We start from the raw sequence: 14405 nt of genomic DNA on the forward strand, positions 1-14405 counted from the left end.
TAAGAGCAATAACCTTGCCTCGATCACAGAGATGTTGTCAAGCACAGGAGAAAAAAGCAGAAGCTGTATTTAAAATATTCTAAAATTTTTAAATGCTATGGAAATACATATGTCAATTTATAGGCTCCTATAGCATACCCTGGTAGGAGGTAGCTTAGATCTGTGTCGGGCTTTATCCACATCTTCCGTATTTCAGAACTAGATGGATATGACAGCAATTCTGGTTTCCATTCTTCACAAATATGTCAGAGAAGCAAATGTTGAATATTTTACCCAGGCTTGAAGTGAACCTGTCTTGAAATGAACAGAGTTCAGTGAAAGAAAAACACAGTGGAGGAACCTACTTAGATAAAAAGATCACAGAAGGTTTTTCAATGGAATTGACTTGTAAGCTGAAATGTGAATTTCAAGAGACAACTATTTAAAAAAAAAAAAAAAAAAAAAAACAAAAAACAGGGAAAGGGTTTTTCTACGAAGGGAACAGCATGTGCGAAGGGTTGAAAGAGGTGGTTTCCAGGGAGCAATAAATGGCTGTAACCTGGTGGACGGAAGGGAAAATGGAGTGAGAAGAGAATGAAGAGGTACTCAAGGGCCAGATCATCCAGGGGCTTGGGTTTTATTCTGAGTGCTTTGTGGTGCCCTTGAGAAGTTTTTACCTTTATTTATTTTATTTCTATTGACGTATAGTTGACATTCAGTTTATATCAGTTTCAGTTGTACAATATAGTGTTTCAACATTTATATACATTACAGTTTAATCATAACAATAACCCCTACGGCCATACAAAGTTATTGCAGTGTTATTGACTGTGTTCCCTATGCTGTATATGACATCCCCATGACCTGTAACTGCAAGTTTGTGCCTCGTAATCCCCTTCACCTGTTTCATCCCACCCCCTCCCCACCTGCCCATTGATGACCACTAGTTTTTTGTTTGTTTGTTTGTTTTGTCTTTTTGCCATTTCTTGGGCCGCTCCTGTGGCATATGGAGGTTCCCAGGCTAGGGGTCTAATCGGAGCTGTAGCCACCGGCCTACACCAGAGCCACAGCAACTCGGGATCCGAGCCGTGTCTATAACCCACACCACAGCTCACGGCAATGCCGGATCGTTAACCCGCTGAGCAAGGGCAGGGATTGAACCCACAACCTCATGGTTCCCAGTCGGATTCGTTAACCACTGAGCCACGACAGGAACTCCACTAGTTTTGTTTTCTGTATCTATGAGTCTTTTCCTGTTTTGTTTTGATTATTCGTTTGATTTAGATTCCACCTGTAAGTGAAATAATACAGGATATGTCTTTCTTTGTCTTACTTATTTGGCTTATCATAATATCTTATAGGTCCATTCATGTTATCACAAAGAGCAAAAGTTCCTTTTATGGCTGAGTAATATTCCACTGTATTCATGTACCGCATCTTCTTTGTCTTCCCATTTATTGATGAACACTTAGGTTGCTTCAGTATCTTGGCTGTTGTAAATAATGCTGGAATGAACATGGGGGGGCATATATCTTTCAAACTAGTGTTTTTCTTTTCTTTGGATAAATACCCAGAAGTGGAATTGCTGGATTATGTTATAATTCTATTTTTAATTTTTTGAGGATCCTCCATACTGTTTTCAATAGTGGTTGCACCAATTTACACTCTCACCTATTGCTCCCTTTTCTGCACTTCCTCACTCACATTTGTTATCTTTTTGTTAACAATCATTCTGACAGTGTGAAGTGATATCTCATGTGGTTTTGATTTGCATTTCCCTAATGATTAGTGATGTTGAACATCTTTTCATGGGTCTGTTGGCCATCTGTATGTCTTCCTGGGGGAAATGTCGATTCAGGCCCTCTGCCCATTTTTTTTTTTTTTTTTTTTTTTTTTGTCTTTTTGCTATTTCTTTGGGCCGCTCCCGCGGCATATGGAGGTTCCCAGGCTAGGGGTGGAATCGGAGCTGTAGCCACTGGCCTACGCCAGAGCCACAGCAACGCGGGATCCGAGCCGCGTCTGCAACCTACACCACAGCTCACGGCAACGCTGGATCGTTAACCCACTGAGCAAGGGCAGGGACCGAACCCGCAACCTCATGGTTCCTAGTCGGATTCGTTAACCACTGCTCCACGACGGGAACTCCTCTGCCCATTTCTTAATTGGATTGTTTAGCTTTTTTTTTCTGACACTGAGTTGTGTGAATCCTTATATATTTTGGATATCGACCCTTTATCAGATACATCATTTGCAATTATCTTCTCCCATTCAGTAGGTTGCCTTTTCATTTCGTTGATGCTTTCCTTCACCGTGCAAAGCTCTTTCATTTGATACAGTCCCATTCATTTATTTTTGCTTTTGCTGCCCTTGCCTGAGGAGACACATTCAAAAAAAAATTTCTAAGACCAATGTCAAAGAGCATACTGCCTATATTTTCCTCTAGGATTTTTATAGCCTCAGGTCTTACATTTAAGTCTTTAATTCATTTTTAGTTTATTTTTGTAAATGATGTAAGTCCTATTCTTTTGCATGTAGCTGCTCAGTTTTCCCAACACCATTTATTGAAGAGACTGCCTTTTCCCCAGTGTATATTTTTGGATCCCTTGTTGAAATTAATTGATCATATATGCATGGACTTATTTCTGCGGTGTCTATGCTGTTCCACTGATCTTTGATTTTGTACCAGCACCACACTGTTTTTATTATTGTAGCTTTGCAGTACAGTTTGACATCAGGGCACATACTACCTCTAGCTTGTTCTTTCTCAAGATTGCTTTGTCAAGGAGTTTTTTGTTTGTTTGTTTGTTTGCTTGTTTGTTTGTTTGTCTTTTTGTTGTTGTTGTTGTTGTTATTGTTGCTATTTCTTGGGCCGCTCCTGCGGCATATGGAGGTTCCCAGGCTAGGGGTTGAATCGGAGCTGTAGCCACCAGCCTAGGCCAGAGCCACAGCAACGCGGGATCCGAGCCGCGTCTGCAACCTACCCCACAGCTCACGGCAACGCCGGATCGTTAACCCACTGAGCAAGGGCAGGGACCGAACCCGCAACCTCATGGTTCCTAGTCGGATTCGTTAACCACTGCGCCACAACGGGAACTCCTGTCAAGGAGTTTTTAAAGATGGTCCAGTGTCCTGTATTTCAGTTTGAATGGCCAAGCTGGTCAGAAAGTCTTTTGGGGAAAGTCACAGACATTCAGGTGAGGGCTAATGTTATACTGCCTGGAATGTGGCTGCTTCATGAAACCTCTCTGACTTTCCTCAACTCTACTTTGGTCCTTAAAGGCCCCTCTTTCCCCTGCACTTCAGATGACTCCTATGTCATTTATCCTATTACAATTTAATAGTCTTTTCCGTCATTCTTATCTCCTCTCCACCAAAGTTCTTGATTCAGAACCACATTTTATTCAATATATGAATTGCCAACAAAACTTACTTCCTGTCTTCCATATAATAAATGTTCTATAACCATTTGTTAAATGAGTAAATACACAGTTCAGTGGTTCTCAGCAGTTAAAGAGCCTCAGGGTCAGCGTGAGACATTTGAAATATGGATGCCAGGGCCACACCCCCAAAGGATTCTGTTTCACAGTGTTTGGCATTTTTGTTATAAAACTTCCAGGTGATTCTGATGTGCAGGTTGGAGTAAAATACCGGGGGACTGGGCTGATTCTGAGGGGTCTTACCCGGGAGTATCATAACCCCTTTAAATGCTTATATATTTACCTTTTCCTCATGAATGCTGAAGACATAACAGAAATGCCCTGATTACTTCATCATTAAAGCTATTCAAAGCTATAAAAATAATAGCTATTTAAAGCTCTTCAAAATAATGAATATGGAATCTATCATATGGGAGCAGGTGAACATACAGCACTATGATGTTACTGATCCAGGTCATTTGGTTGGAAGAGATGCTATTAATTAGCTTTCTTTAGGAGGGAGAAGGTAAATTACTGTTTGTCATTAGACATCCGGAATTTGACTATTTTTTTTTTTTTTTGTCCTTTTAGGGCCACAACCACATATATGGAGGTTCCCAGGCTAGGGGTCTAATTGGAGCTACAGCTGCCAGCCTATGCCAGAGCCACAGCAACACCAGATCTGAGCTGCATCTGTGACCTACACCACAGCTCATGGCAACGCTGGATCCTTAACCCACTGAGCAAGGCTAGGGTTCGAATCCGAAACTTCATGGTTCCTAGTCAGATTTGTTTCCACTGCGCCATGACGGGACCTCCTGACTGACGTATTTTTAACAGTATGAACCCTGAAAACAGCAGAACGGGAAGGGGTTAAAAGAAGGCTCCTTCTAGCACAGAACTCAGAAAGTCTGGCAATGGTGTCATTGTGCAAGTGTTTTGATTTCAGAAGGGGAAAGTCTTTATTTAATTCTATATAATGTGTATATAATAATATAATTTTAAGGCACCTGCTTCAAAATAGAAACTGGGATGTTGGAGATAATAACAATAAACAAAAATTAAACCAAACCGGGCTCAGTGCCCAGGAAGACTGTCAGATTCCAAGAACTGGGCAAGGAATAAACTAATAGAGGGAAAGAAAACAGGAATGAATTAAGTTGTAACTTCCTTCATTAAAAATGACCACTCTGGAAGTTCCCGTTGTGGCTCAACAGTAACAAACCCAACTAGTAGCCATGAGGATGTGGAGTTCGATCCCTTGCTTCACTCAGTGGGTTAAGGATCTGGTGCTGCTGTGAGCTGCCATGTAGGTTGCAGACACAGCTTGGATCTGGTGTTGCTATGGCTGTGGCGTAGGCTGGCAGCTGCAGCTCCGATTTGACCCCTAGCCTGGGAACTTCCATTTGCCACAGGTGCAGCTTTAAAAGGGGGGGTAGGGGGAGCCCATTCTGCAGTGTGATCGCTATTGAACAATTCTGCGGGGCATTCACTGGGTGGGTGGGTGGGTGGAGTTCCTGCCGTTCTGATTTCAGTGACATGCTTCTAATGGAACTTGCTTTCCTAAAATGTCAATTCTAAAACATGCCAATAATTACAGCAATCTTACATTCTGTTTGAACTTTTATAATGCTGTAAACTACTTGGAAATGACAGGACCAGAAATAAAAATAGGAGTTCACAACAACTTTAACTGAAGTTAGAAGGAAAGCCTTCATGTTTCCCAGGATGCCTAAATGTCGCGTGATTTACATAAACAAAAGAGGAAATCCTCTTTGTGTGTTTAGGGGTGTGTGTCTAATACAGGAACCCATGTTTTCCTGTTATTGAAAAGCATTCTTTAATCTTTTAAGCACATTTTAGGACCCACATATATTCCAGGTGTGTTGTTTCCTTTAACATTAAAACAGCAGGGGAAGGCATGAGTATCAGAGAAACATATTAGGTCTTCCTTTGGTGTGGTATAGACACACAAAATAAATGAATGAACTTAAGTGGATAGACAGCCTTGGGCAGACTGGTAATTGTGCCTGAATTTAGTTAGGGGAACGGTTGTTCCTAATGGGACTTAAATAAGCTTATACATGGAGCTGTAGGCCAGACAGGCCATTTGTGAATGGAAGACTATAAAATTTCCTTGATTGTGGGTGTTAAGGGAATGATGACTTTCTAACCATGAAAGGAAATGTAATTGCTGTGAAATGTTTCATAAGCTTTTAGCCAAATATAACTGAAGTAATGGGCAGTAAACCCCAGCATTATTTGTTTTTTGTTTTTTGTTTTTTTTTTTAACGTTTGCTAAAATCTGGTTAGGAGCAAAGGGAGGAGATTATCCTGAGACCCTAAAAGCAGCCCAGTCCTGGAAACATAGGGTGCTCACCAGAACTAGAGGCACCGTGCCCGCATTTCTTTCCTCTTTGGCGGCTGCTTTCCTGCTTTAAGCCAGGAAATGAGCTGGGTTAAACTCTCGTATACATGAAGGAGAGCCTTCTTACACCAGCCGTGACTGGAATAGGTGTTTTCTGTCTCTCATCCCACAAGCCTTCTTTTTTGCCATCTGTTGAGCATTTGCATGGGCATTTGAAAGTGTGGGATCTTATTTGAAACTAAGAGTTGCCACTGTTGCACAGTCTCACTAGGATTGCATTCATTACTATGAGGGGTGCTTTAGGCCTTTCCTCATTCCTTGAATAGCATGTTTCTATTTAGTCTTACAATTCCTACAGCCAGGGCTCAGGAGGAGCTTTTAGGAAAACCCTTTTAAAATGCTCAACTATGTCCTCTCCCTTGAGGCTCTAAGTCACAAAGTTAGCCGGCAGAGAAAGTATTCACAGTGACTCTCCTGGTGACTAGTGCTTGACCTCTGTCTGAGAGGTGACAAGGTCCATCCTCAGCATGGAACGGAGAACTGACTAAGGCTGAGAGGACTGTCTTGGCCCTGCAGGTGTGGTGACCTCAGGAATTCATATGGGGTGGGGGATGGGCAGGGGTGGGAGTGCAGTTCCCAGAATGTCAAATACAGCTATAATCAGATGCAAACGAGATACAAACCCGACTCTACCTTAAAGCCAAATAGTTCTCTTTTTTTCTGTGTGTGAGATATTACTTCTTATCACTAAAGCCTGGAATATTTACACTGGACTATAAAATTAGAAATATGCATTGCAGTTCCGCAGGCAAATCATAACCTGCACTCTCTTTAAAACGCAGCCTTTCCCACCCCACCCCCAATGCCTATCACCCCTATGTGCTGCCTTCCCTGCTGGCCATCATTGTGCATTTGTAGCCTCCCTTAGAGGCGCTTGGTGTTAATCCTTCCTGCGCGTGTTCCTTGTGAGTGGATGAAGCCAGAAATGAAGCTGCCCGTACAGTTATAATTATGTTGTAGCTGCTTGAGGGTGCAGATGATAACTTCTATTTCTTTGGAGTCCATCTCTCACTAAAGACACACATGTTCATTCCTTTGAATTTTCTCTCTCTTTCTCTCTCTGTATTTCTCTCTCCTTCTCCCTCCCCACTCCTCTCCCCCACCCCATACTCACACGCATGTATATACACACAGATGTATATATTTCTCTCTCTCTCTACACACACACATACACACACACAAAGATATATATATATATAAAATCTTTCTCTCATTGCACATATGCATATAGATAGAAGATAGAAATACCCCTGAAGGAGCACCCTGCACACCCACTAATCTGAGTGGTCTTTTCTCGGCAGTGACAAACAAGAAACCCACGCAGGCATCCATCACGAAGGTCAAACAGTTTGAAGGCTCCACGTCGTTTGTACGGAGATCACAGTGGATGCTTGAGCAGCTTCGCCAGGTTAATGGCATCGATCCTAATCGGGTGAGTGAACTGTCCAGTGCTGAGCGAAGGTGTTCTTTTCACACAATGACTCTCTCATCGACCTTGGCAGGGTGGTGGTTGTCTGAGTCATTTTTCACACGGCTATTTCTCCATTTCCGTTACGTGGCTAAGACTTTCTGAGTCCTGTGCCCTTCTTCTGGGAAATTATAAATCTTTTCACCATGTTTGATGGAGGCACCTAAGGGGATGCATACTGAAGAAATGCTGCCTCCAGTCATACGCTCAGCAGCCAAGTGCAAAGAGCAGAGTTCATATAATCATGTCTATGATTGTCAATATGAAAAACCATGTCATCAATGCTCCATTTATCTCCAAAGGCCACCAGTGAAGAGGTTTATTTACCAAAGTCAGATAAGTGACGAGCACCCTAAAGAATGATATATTAGGATTCTCTCAGACCAAATGAGAGAACTCTTTCATGGCTGCGTTATCTCTGCCAAGTACATTCCCTTTGCTCACACGCATTCACCGTAAAAGACATCAATAAGGAGGAAAAATAAAATGTAAAAGGTAACTGTACACTGAAATGGTACAGGGTAATCTTTCACTCCCAAATATTGAGGACAAGATTAATACTGTTCAGTGCCAAGAACCTGAAGGAAACCTTTTCCAAGTAATTGGGAAGACAATATGTCGTGTGAATTCTGACACAAGCTGATGGGCAGTTAAACTAAAGGGACTTCTGAGCTCTTAGCTTCCTGGGGACATCTAAAAATACTGTGAGATTTGAGGTTTGCTTGATAAACAGAGAAAGGTGTCCTCTCAACACACCGAGGTGCTCATAACAGTGAGTCTTGTGATTAGGACCAAAAGTCTTTGCAAAGCATTTTAGCCTTTACAAGTCTCTTGATGTGGTCAACTGGAAGCAGCAGGTTTTATAGATCAGTCATTATTTCACTGTCTTCTCCAGGATTCTGCCGAGTTTGATTTGTTGTTTGAAAATGCTTTTGACCAGTGGGTAGCCAGCACAGCCTCGGAAAAATGCACCTTCTTCCAGATCCTCCACCACACCTGCCAGCGCTACCTCACAGACAGGAAGCCGGAGTTTATCAACTGCCAGTCCAAAATCATGGGAGGTGAGTGGGCGTTTATTTGGCTTTAGTCATCCTGTTTCCTTAGACTCACTTTTACTTAAGAGTTAGGGGTTCGACAGCCTCAAGACCAGAAAAAAAAAAAAAATCAAGGTGCTCAGAGCTAGACTGCATGAGGGTCATTCGGAGGAGTTCATGCATGCTCATCCAGCCGCGGTGCTGTTTTCATTCATTTCCAAAAGCTGATCTTTTTAGAGGAATTCACTGCTTGGTTAAGATTATTTGTACTATGAAAACAAACTCATCCCTTTTGATTAGAAAAGCCTTTCCATTTGGTTTCTTCGCTACCATTTCTGTAATTTCATCACAGAACCCTGCTTCCTGTGCTAAAAACAGAATTCCTAGTATTTCTCAAGATATTTCACAAATATTAACATGACCGTTCCAACAGATGTAGTCCCTTTCTTTCCGACAGCAACTAGTCTCACGTTTCTTCCTTGAGCCACAGGCAGAGCTGAGTTGCGATGAGGGAGCCAGCCTAACAGGGCAAGTACCAGCTTTGGCAGTGTAATGAGAAACATTTAGAGGGTGCTTAGCGCACTGCTTTAGGTGGCATTTCTGTTTTGAGAATTGAAACTATGCTAAAAATATAGAAGCCTTGCCCATCACTCTGAGTTGAGGAAGAGTGTTTGTATCACTGGTCTTTTCACGGACCTGTTCTCCTGGTTTTGGAAGCACCTTTTCAAAAATGTACCAACTTGTCTTAATCAAATGTCAAGCGAAGGTCACATGAGGGACACTGAATCATCCCCTTGAGCTGTATGTATCTTTCACATGAACATGAGGCAGAATCCATTATTCCGACCCAGCGACACTGTGCACACTGTCATTTTTCCATCGGTCTGCTCGGTGTTGTGTGGAGAAGACACTGTCAGTACCTCTTTACTGTCCACTGAAATGTCCATGTTCCTCTTAAAAAGGAACAGGCTCACATGAGGTGAACCTTGAAAGGTCTCTCGCAGACACTGATGCAGACGCTTGTGTTACAGCTTCTCTGTGTAGTTCTAGGACAATATAATAAATAATAAGTGCATGTTTTGTTTGGAGTAGCCACATCCTATGGTACAGAAGTGAAAAAAAAGATTAGACATGGATGTGGAAAGGAGAGGAACTATCAAACAAACTTCTTACTGTTTGGGAACTATAATGAGATAAAACTTTCCATCATGTCTGTGCTGCCATCGGCTGTTCAGACGAATCCTGCTTCAAAGGTCCAGCCCTAACAGACTGGTCCGAAGGTCAGAGCACCCTGCTGAGGACCACAGATGGCCACATTTTCAGGGACTGGAAAACTGGCCAGGAAATCCCAGCTTTCCCTCATTCTTCCTTGGGATTTTCTCTGCTCTGCTAGAATCAAATGTATTCCCTGATCTTAAGTCCTTGCTATGAAATATTTTCTCCGTCGGTATCAGTATGGTCAGTAGCTCGCCTGGCTGGCATTTCAGCCAAGTCTCCTAGAAACAGTGTGACATGTGGATTTGAAATCTCTGTTCCCCTGGGACATAGACTTCCCTTGAGCATCCCACTCCTCCAGGTTCCATCCTGGGAGCAGAGAGCATTGGAAGCAGAAGCACTTCCATGGGGACGACTGCATTTCCTCAGAATGGAGAGGAGATGCGAGGGGGAAGCAAGGGGGGCACAGACGCACTCCACTGTCCCTGCGAGGGAAGCAAGCCACCTCCTTCCTGTGGAGTGTAGGGAGAGCTTCCAGATGCTTCTCCTCCTTCCTTTGGGGTGGTGCTAGGGAGCCCTCTTCTCTGTCACCTCTGAAGCTGTCGTTTCTTCTCTCAGAACAAATAGGCTCTTTCATGCCTTCATTCATTCTTGGCTCATCATCCAGTCATATACCTGTAAGTACCAAGTACCTACTGTGAGCTCGTCACTTTGCTATGTCTTGGATGCAGAAAATTATTCTATAGTTGGACTCTTAGTAGACCCTAATTGTCACTGCCCAAACCCAAGACTGGCAGGTCCCTAAGAACCTTTCCATATGCATTACCTTCTCAAGTATCCTCAGACCTTCCCACCCATTCCTACCCAGCTGCTTCTGTCATTGACCCAATCTTTTGATACCTCTGCTGCTCTTTAAACCCCAAATTATGAGTTGAGATAGGAAACCATATAAGCAATGTTAAGTTGTTGGTATGTGTATTGCATAAATCTAAAATTTGATTTCCTGTTGTAAGAAAATGATTAAGTTAATGAGACCAAGTGCCAGAATTGACCCTGCCTTTCATGACCGTAGGTGTGGCTCTCATCTTCTTTAGACCTCAGTTTTCCCTGGTGGGTAACATATGGAGGTTAGACTAAATCATGTCTAAAATCCCTCTCAGCACTATCACTGGAGAATCTCTAATTCCTAAGCTACAGCTGTCTTGTGTAGGTTAATCATTTCTTAAGAATCAAATGAAAGAGTTAGTGCAGTGAAATACTGACTAGTTCTGGATTCCCAAGGGAGGCAAAAATGTTTGAATTAAGCACATTGTAATTTGTTGGCAGCACATAAGTCCTTAATGAGTACAGCCTGTCTTATTTAAACAGTTGCTTATCCTTGATAGCAGTTGTAGCAACACACCCTACTTAATTAACATGCTGATTAGTCTTCCTTTCAGCCAGTTATCCCAATTCAGAGACTTAAAGACTGCATAATTTTCGGGTGATTACATTCTGACCCTTTAACTTTTAGGGTACCTACCCCATCTTCAGCAGATGAGATCTGTTCCAGATTTCGCAGTGTCTTTTGATCTGTCCTTACGGTATGGGCCACAAGTGCTAGACAGAGATGTTTTCTATGTGGGAAATGTGATAGGTCTTGTGATGTTGGAGAACTAATGTTGATGTTGGTGTGCTGTCCTCCACCAGGTTCATTAAGTCCATTATCTCAGTTTTTACAGCAGCCTTGAGAAATGCAATTTATTATCTCCATTTTACAGATAAGGAAATAGAGGCAGAGAGATTATTAAACAGCCTGCCAAGGGGCATATATATTGTCTTTGTCCTCAGGTGGCAGAGCTCAGATTCAAACACAGCCTCTCTCCACTCTAAAAGCATCTTCTTTGCAGCCGCTGTGTGGGACGCTCCAGGGAACACCGATAACATTGTCTTTAGTAGGAATGTTGCCCCCTGGAGTTGTGCAGGGATTTTTGGAACTTTTTTAGCCTGCACATTATTAGGTATTTAAAAAGGGAGCCAAGAGGAGAAGGCCAGAGATTATGGGCAGTTTTAACTTTTTACCTACTTTTAATTATCACAGGTATATCATTAAGATAATAATACTTAAGCAATTTTTTGTGTCCTACGAATGCTGGAATCATCCGGGAGCTTTAAAGTCATCTTGCTTTTTGTTTGCTTGTTTTTGATCATCAGAACTTGAAAATGTTAAAGAGATGAGAGGAAGGGAGGGAATGAGGGAGATGCTGGAGCCCTGGCCACTCACTAAGCCTCTTCGATAACTGTATTTCTGGTCTAACCCCATCACTGGGAAAAGTGAAGCCCAGTGATTTTGAAGGACATCCGCCTGACTGCCACTGAACCACGCTTTTCTTTTTTTATTATTAAAGTATAGTTGATTTAAATGTTTCTTCATGTTTCTGTTGTACAGCAGAGTGACCCAATAATGCACAGTTCCCCATTGCACATCCATTCCAAATGTAACAGTTTGCATCCAAAAACCTCGAACTGCCCACCCATCTCCTCCCTCCCCCGTCCCCCTTGGAAACCACAAGTCTGCTCTCCTTGGCCATGATCTCCTTCTGTTTTGTAGACAGGATCATCTGTGCCATGATTTTAGATTCCACAAATAAGTGATACCATATGGTATTTGTCTTTTTCTTTCTGGCTTATTTCACTTAGTATGAGAATCTCTAGTTCCATCCATGTTGCTGAAAATGGCATTAGTTTGTCTTTTTATGACTGAGTAGTATTCCCTTGCATACATGGACCACGTCTTTTTAATCCATTCATCTGTCGATGGACATTTAGGTTGTTTCCATGTCTTGGCTATCACGAATAGTGCTGCAGTGCCCACTGGGGTGTGTCTATCTTTTTCAATGAAAATTTTCTTGGGATAGATGCCTGACAGTAGGATCGCAGGGTGATATGGTAATTCTATATTTAGTTTTCTGAGGTACCTCCATACTGTACCAATATACATTCCCACCAACAATGAAGGAGGGTACCCTTTTCTCCACACCCTCTCCAGCATTTGTTATTTGTTGACTTGTTAATGATAGCCATTCTTACCAGTGTGAAGTGGTACCTCACTGTAGTTTTGACTTGCATTTCTCTAATAATTGGTGATGCTGAACATTTTTTCATGAGCTATGTCTTCTTTAAAGAATGTTCTATATAGGTCTTATGCCCATTTTTAATTGGGCTGGGTTTTTTTGGTTGTTATTGAGCTGTATGAGTTGTCTATATATTTTGGAGATTAGGCCCTTGTCTGTTGCATTGTTTTAAAGATTTTCTCCCATTTTGTGGGTTGTCTCTTCCTTTTTTTAATGACTTCCTTTGCTGTGCAAAAAGCTTTTGAGTTAAATTAGGTCCCATTGGTTTTATTTGTGTCTTTATCGTCATATTCTAGGAGATGGGTCAAACAAGATGTTGCCGTGATTTATGTCAAAGAGCGTTCTGCCTATGTTTTCCTCTAGGAGTTTTACAGTATCTGGCCTTCAATAAATGGTGCTGGGCAAACTGGACAGCCACATGTAAAAAAAGAAAATAGAATGCTTTCTAACACCATATACAAAAATAAACTCCAACTGGATTAAGGACCTAAATATAAGGCCAGATACCATGAACCACATTTTCTTTAATACCAATTCAAATAGGATTATCATTTAAGCATCTTTAATTCTGTACAGTTCTTTTCTTACATTTACTGATTGTGTATATCCCATATGACCATGTTTTTCTTCTTCCCTTGGGGAAAGTCAGTCACACAGAAATAATTTCCTTGGCTTGTATAAAAATTCTCTCCTCTGAACATGATATTTCCTTATCTCCAAAGGACAGACTAGGGAGCTTTGATCCTCTAGTGCTGGTTAAAGGATCCAGGAGACATGTCCAGAGTCTACAGACGTGAAGACTCTCATAAACTGAAAGAGGGCAGGGTGCTCTAAGCAGGTGTGAAGGGGAGACACACTGGTTTCTTCTGCCTTAGTCAGCATCTTTGCAGGCATCTTCTCTTCTCTGGGTGGTCAGAGAACTTTGTCCTCAAGCCCCTTGAGCATTCCTGACCTCCACCCTACCTCTCTTCTAGTTCATTAAAGGTCAATCGTCTTGAAAAATACAAAACCATTCATTCAATTGTGGGGTCCCTAAGCTACCAAGCACCCCATAGAGATGGAAGGCAGAGGTGTGGAGCCAGTCTGACTGCTGGAATGTCACATGGTATTATAAGTGACGGGGCCCCAAAGATGAAGTTTTGGGTTCATGTGGGTCCTATTTACTTCTTCAGAGAGAGTACCTTTTTTCTGTTTATTACAGGCAGAGATGATGATATACTATTATACATATGATAGAACATTTATACTTCAGAGATGACTTTTTTGGCCACGCCCATGGCACACAGAAGTTCCCAGGCCCAGGGATCAAACCCAGGCCACGGCAGTGACAACACCAAATCTTCAACCATTAGGGCACCAGGGAACTCCTTCAAAGATGCCTGGAAGGAGTTAATCACACATGTAGAACTTAGACTCCAGAAGAGAGACTTGCTTTCAACTAACATATTTTAAGAACTATTTTTTTTAAAAAATCATGGTCTGCCCCAAACAGTAGCATTTAGTTAGAACAGACCTGTCATTAAGTCAAAGTCCCAAGGGGGACCTTGCTTTGCTTTCTTCATGCTTCTTAATAAACTGTGAGCAAATCCCATGTAGCTCCCTGATGCTATTTTATTTACACTGACCTTCTGTAGTGATGACTGTTTGCCTATGATTTTGATGCCTAATAGGCTGAACTAAGGAAATCTTTCACGGTGTTGGTGATTTCTGTGTTAGCCCCACAAAACAGATGTTTTGTAAACTTATTTTCTT

General features: G+C 42.0%; 1 protein-coding gene across 11 annotated transcripts in view; it reads left to right on the forward strand.

Moving 5' to 3' along the window:
• STXBP6 (syntaxin binding protein 6) overlaps positions 1-14405 on the forward strand; it is a 256417-nt gene that overhangs the window by 194888 nt on the left and 47124 nt on the right. For all 11 annotated transcript variants that reach the window (XM_084966582.1, XM_005666218.4, XM_005666215.3 and 8 more), the window contains 2 exon segments: positions 7125-7255; positions 8187-8352. In XM_084966582.1, the coding sequence (XP_084822708.1) occupies positions 7125-7255; positions 8187-8352 (297 nt within the window).

This window comes from Sus scrofa, chromosome 7, assembly GCF_054392235.1.
Source record: "Sus scrofa isolate SSC_HxYL_T2T_F1_AM1 chromosome 7, Sscrofa_HxYL_maternal_Yorkshire_Landrace_v2.0, whole genome shotgun sequence".
NCBI classification, from domain to species: Eukaryota; Metazoa; Chordata; class Mammalia; order Artiodactyla; family Suidae; genus Sus; species Sus scrofa.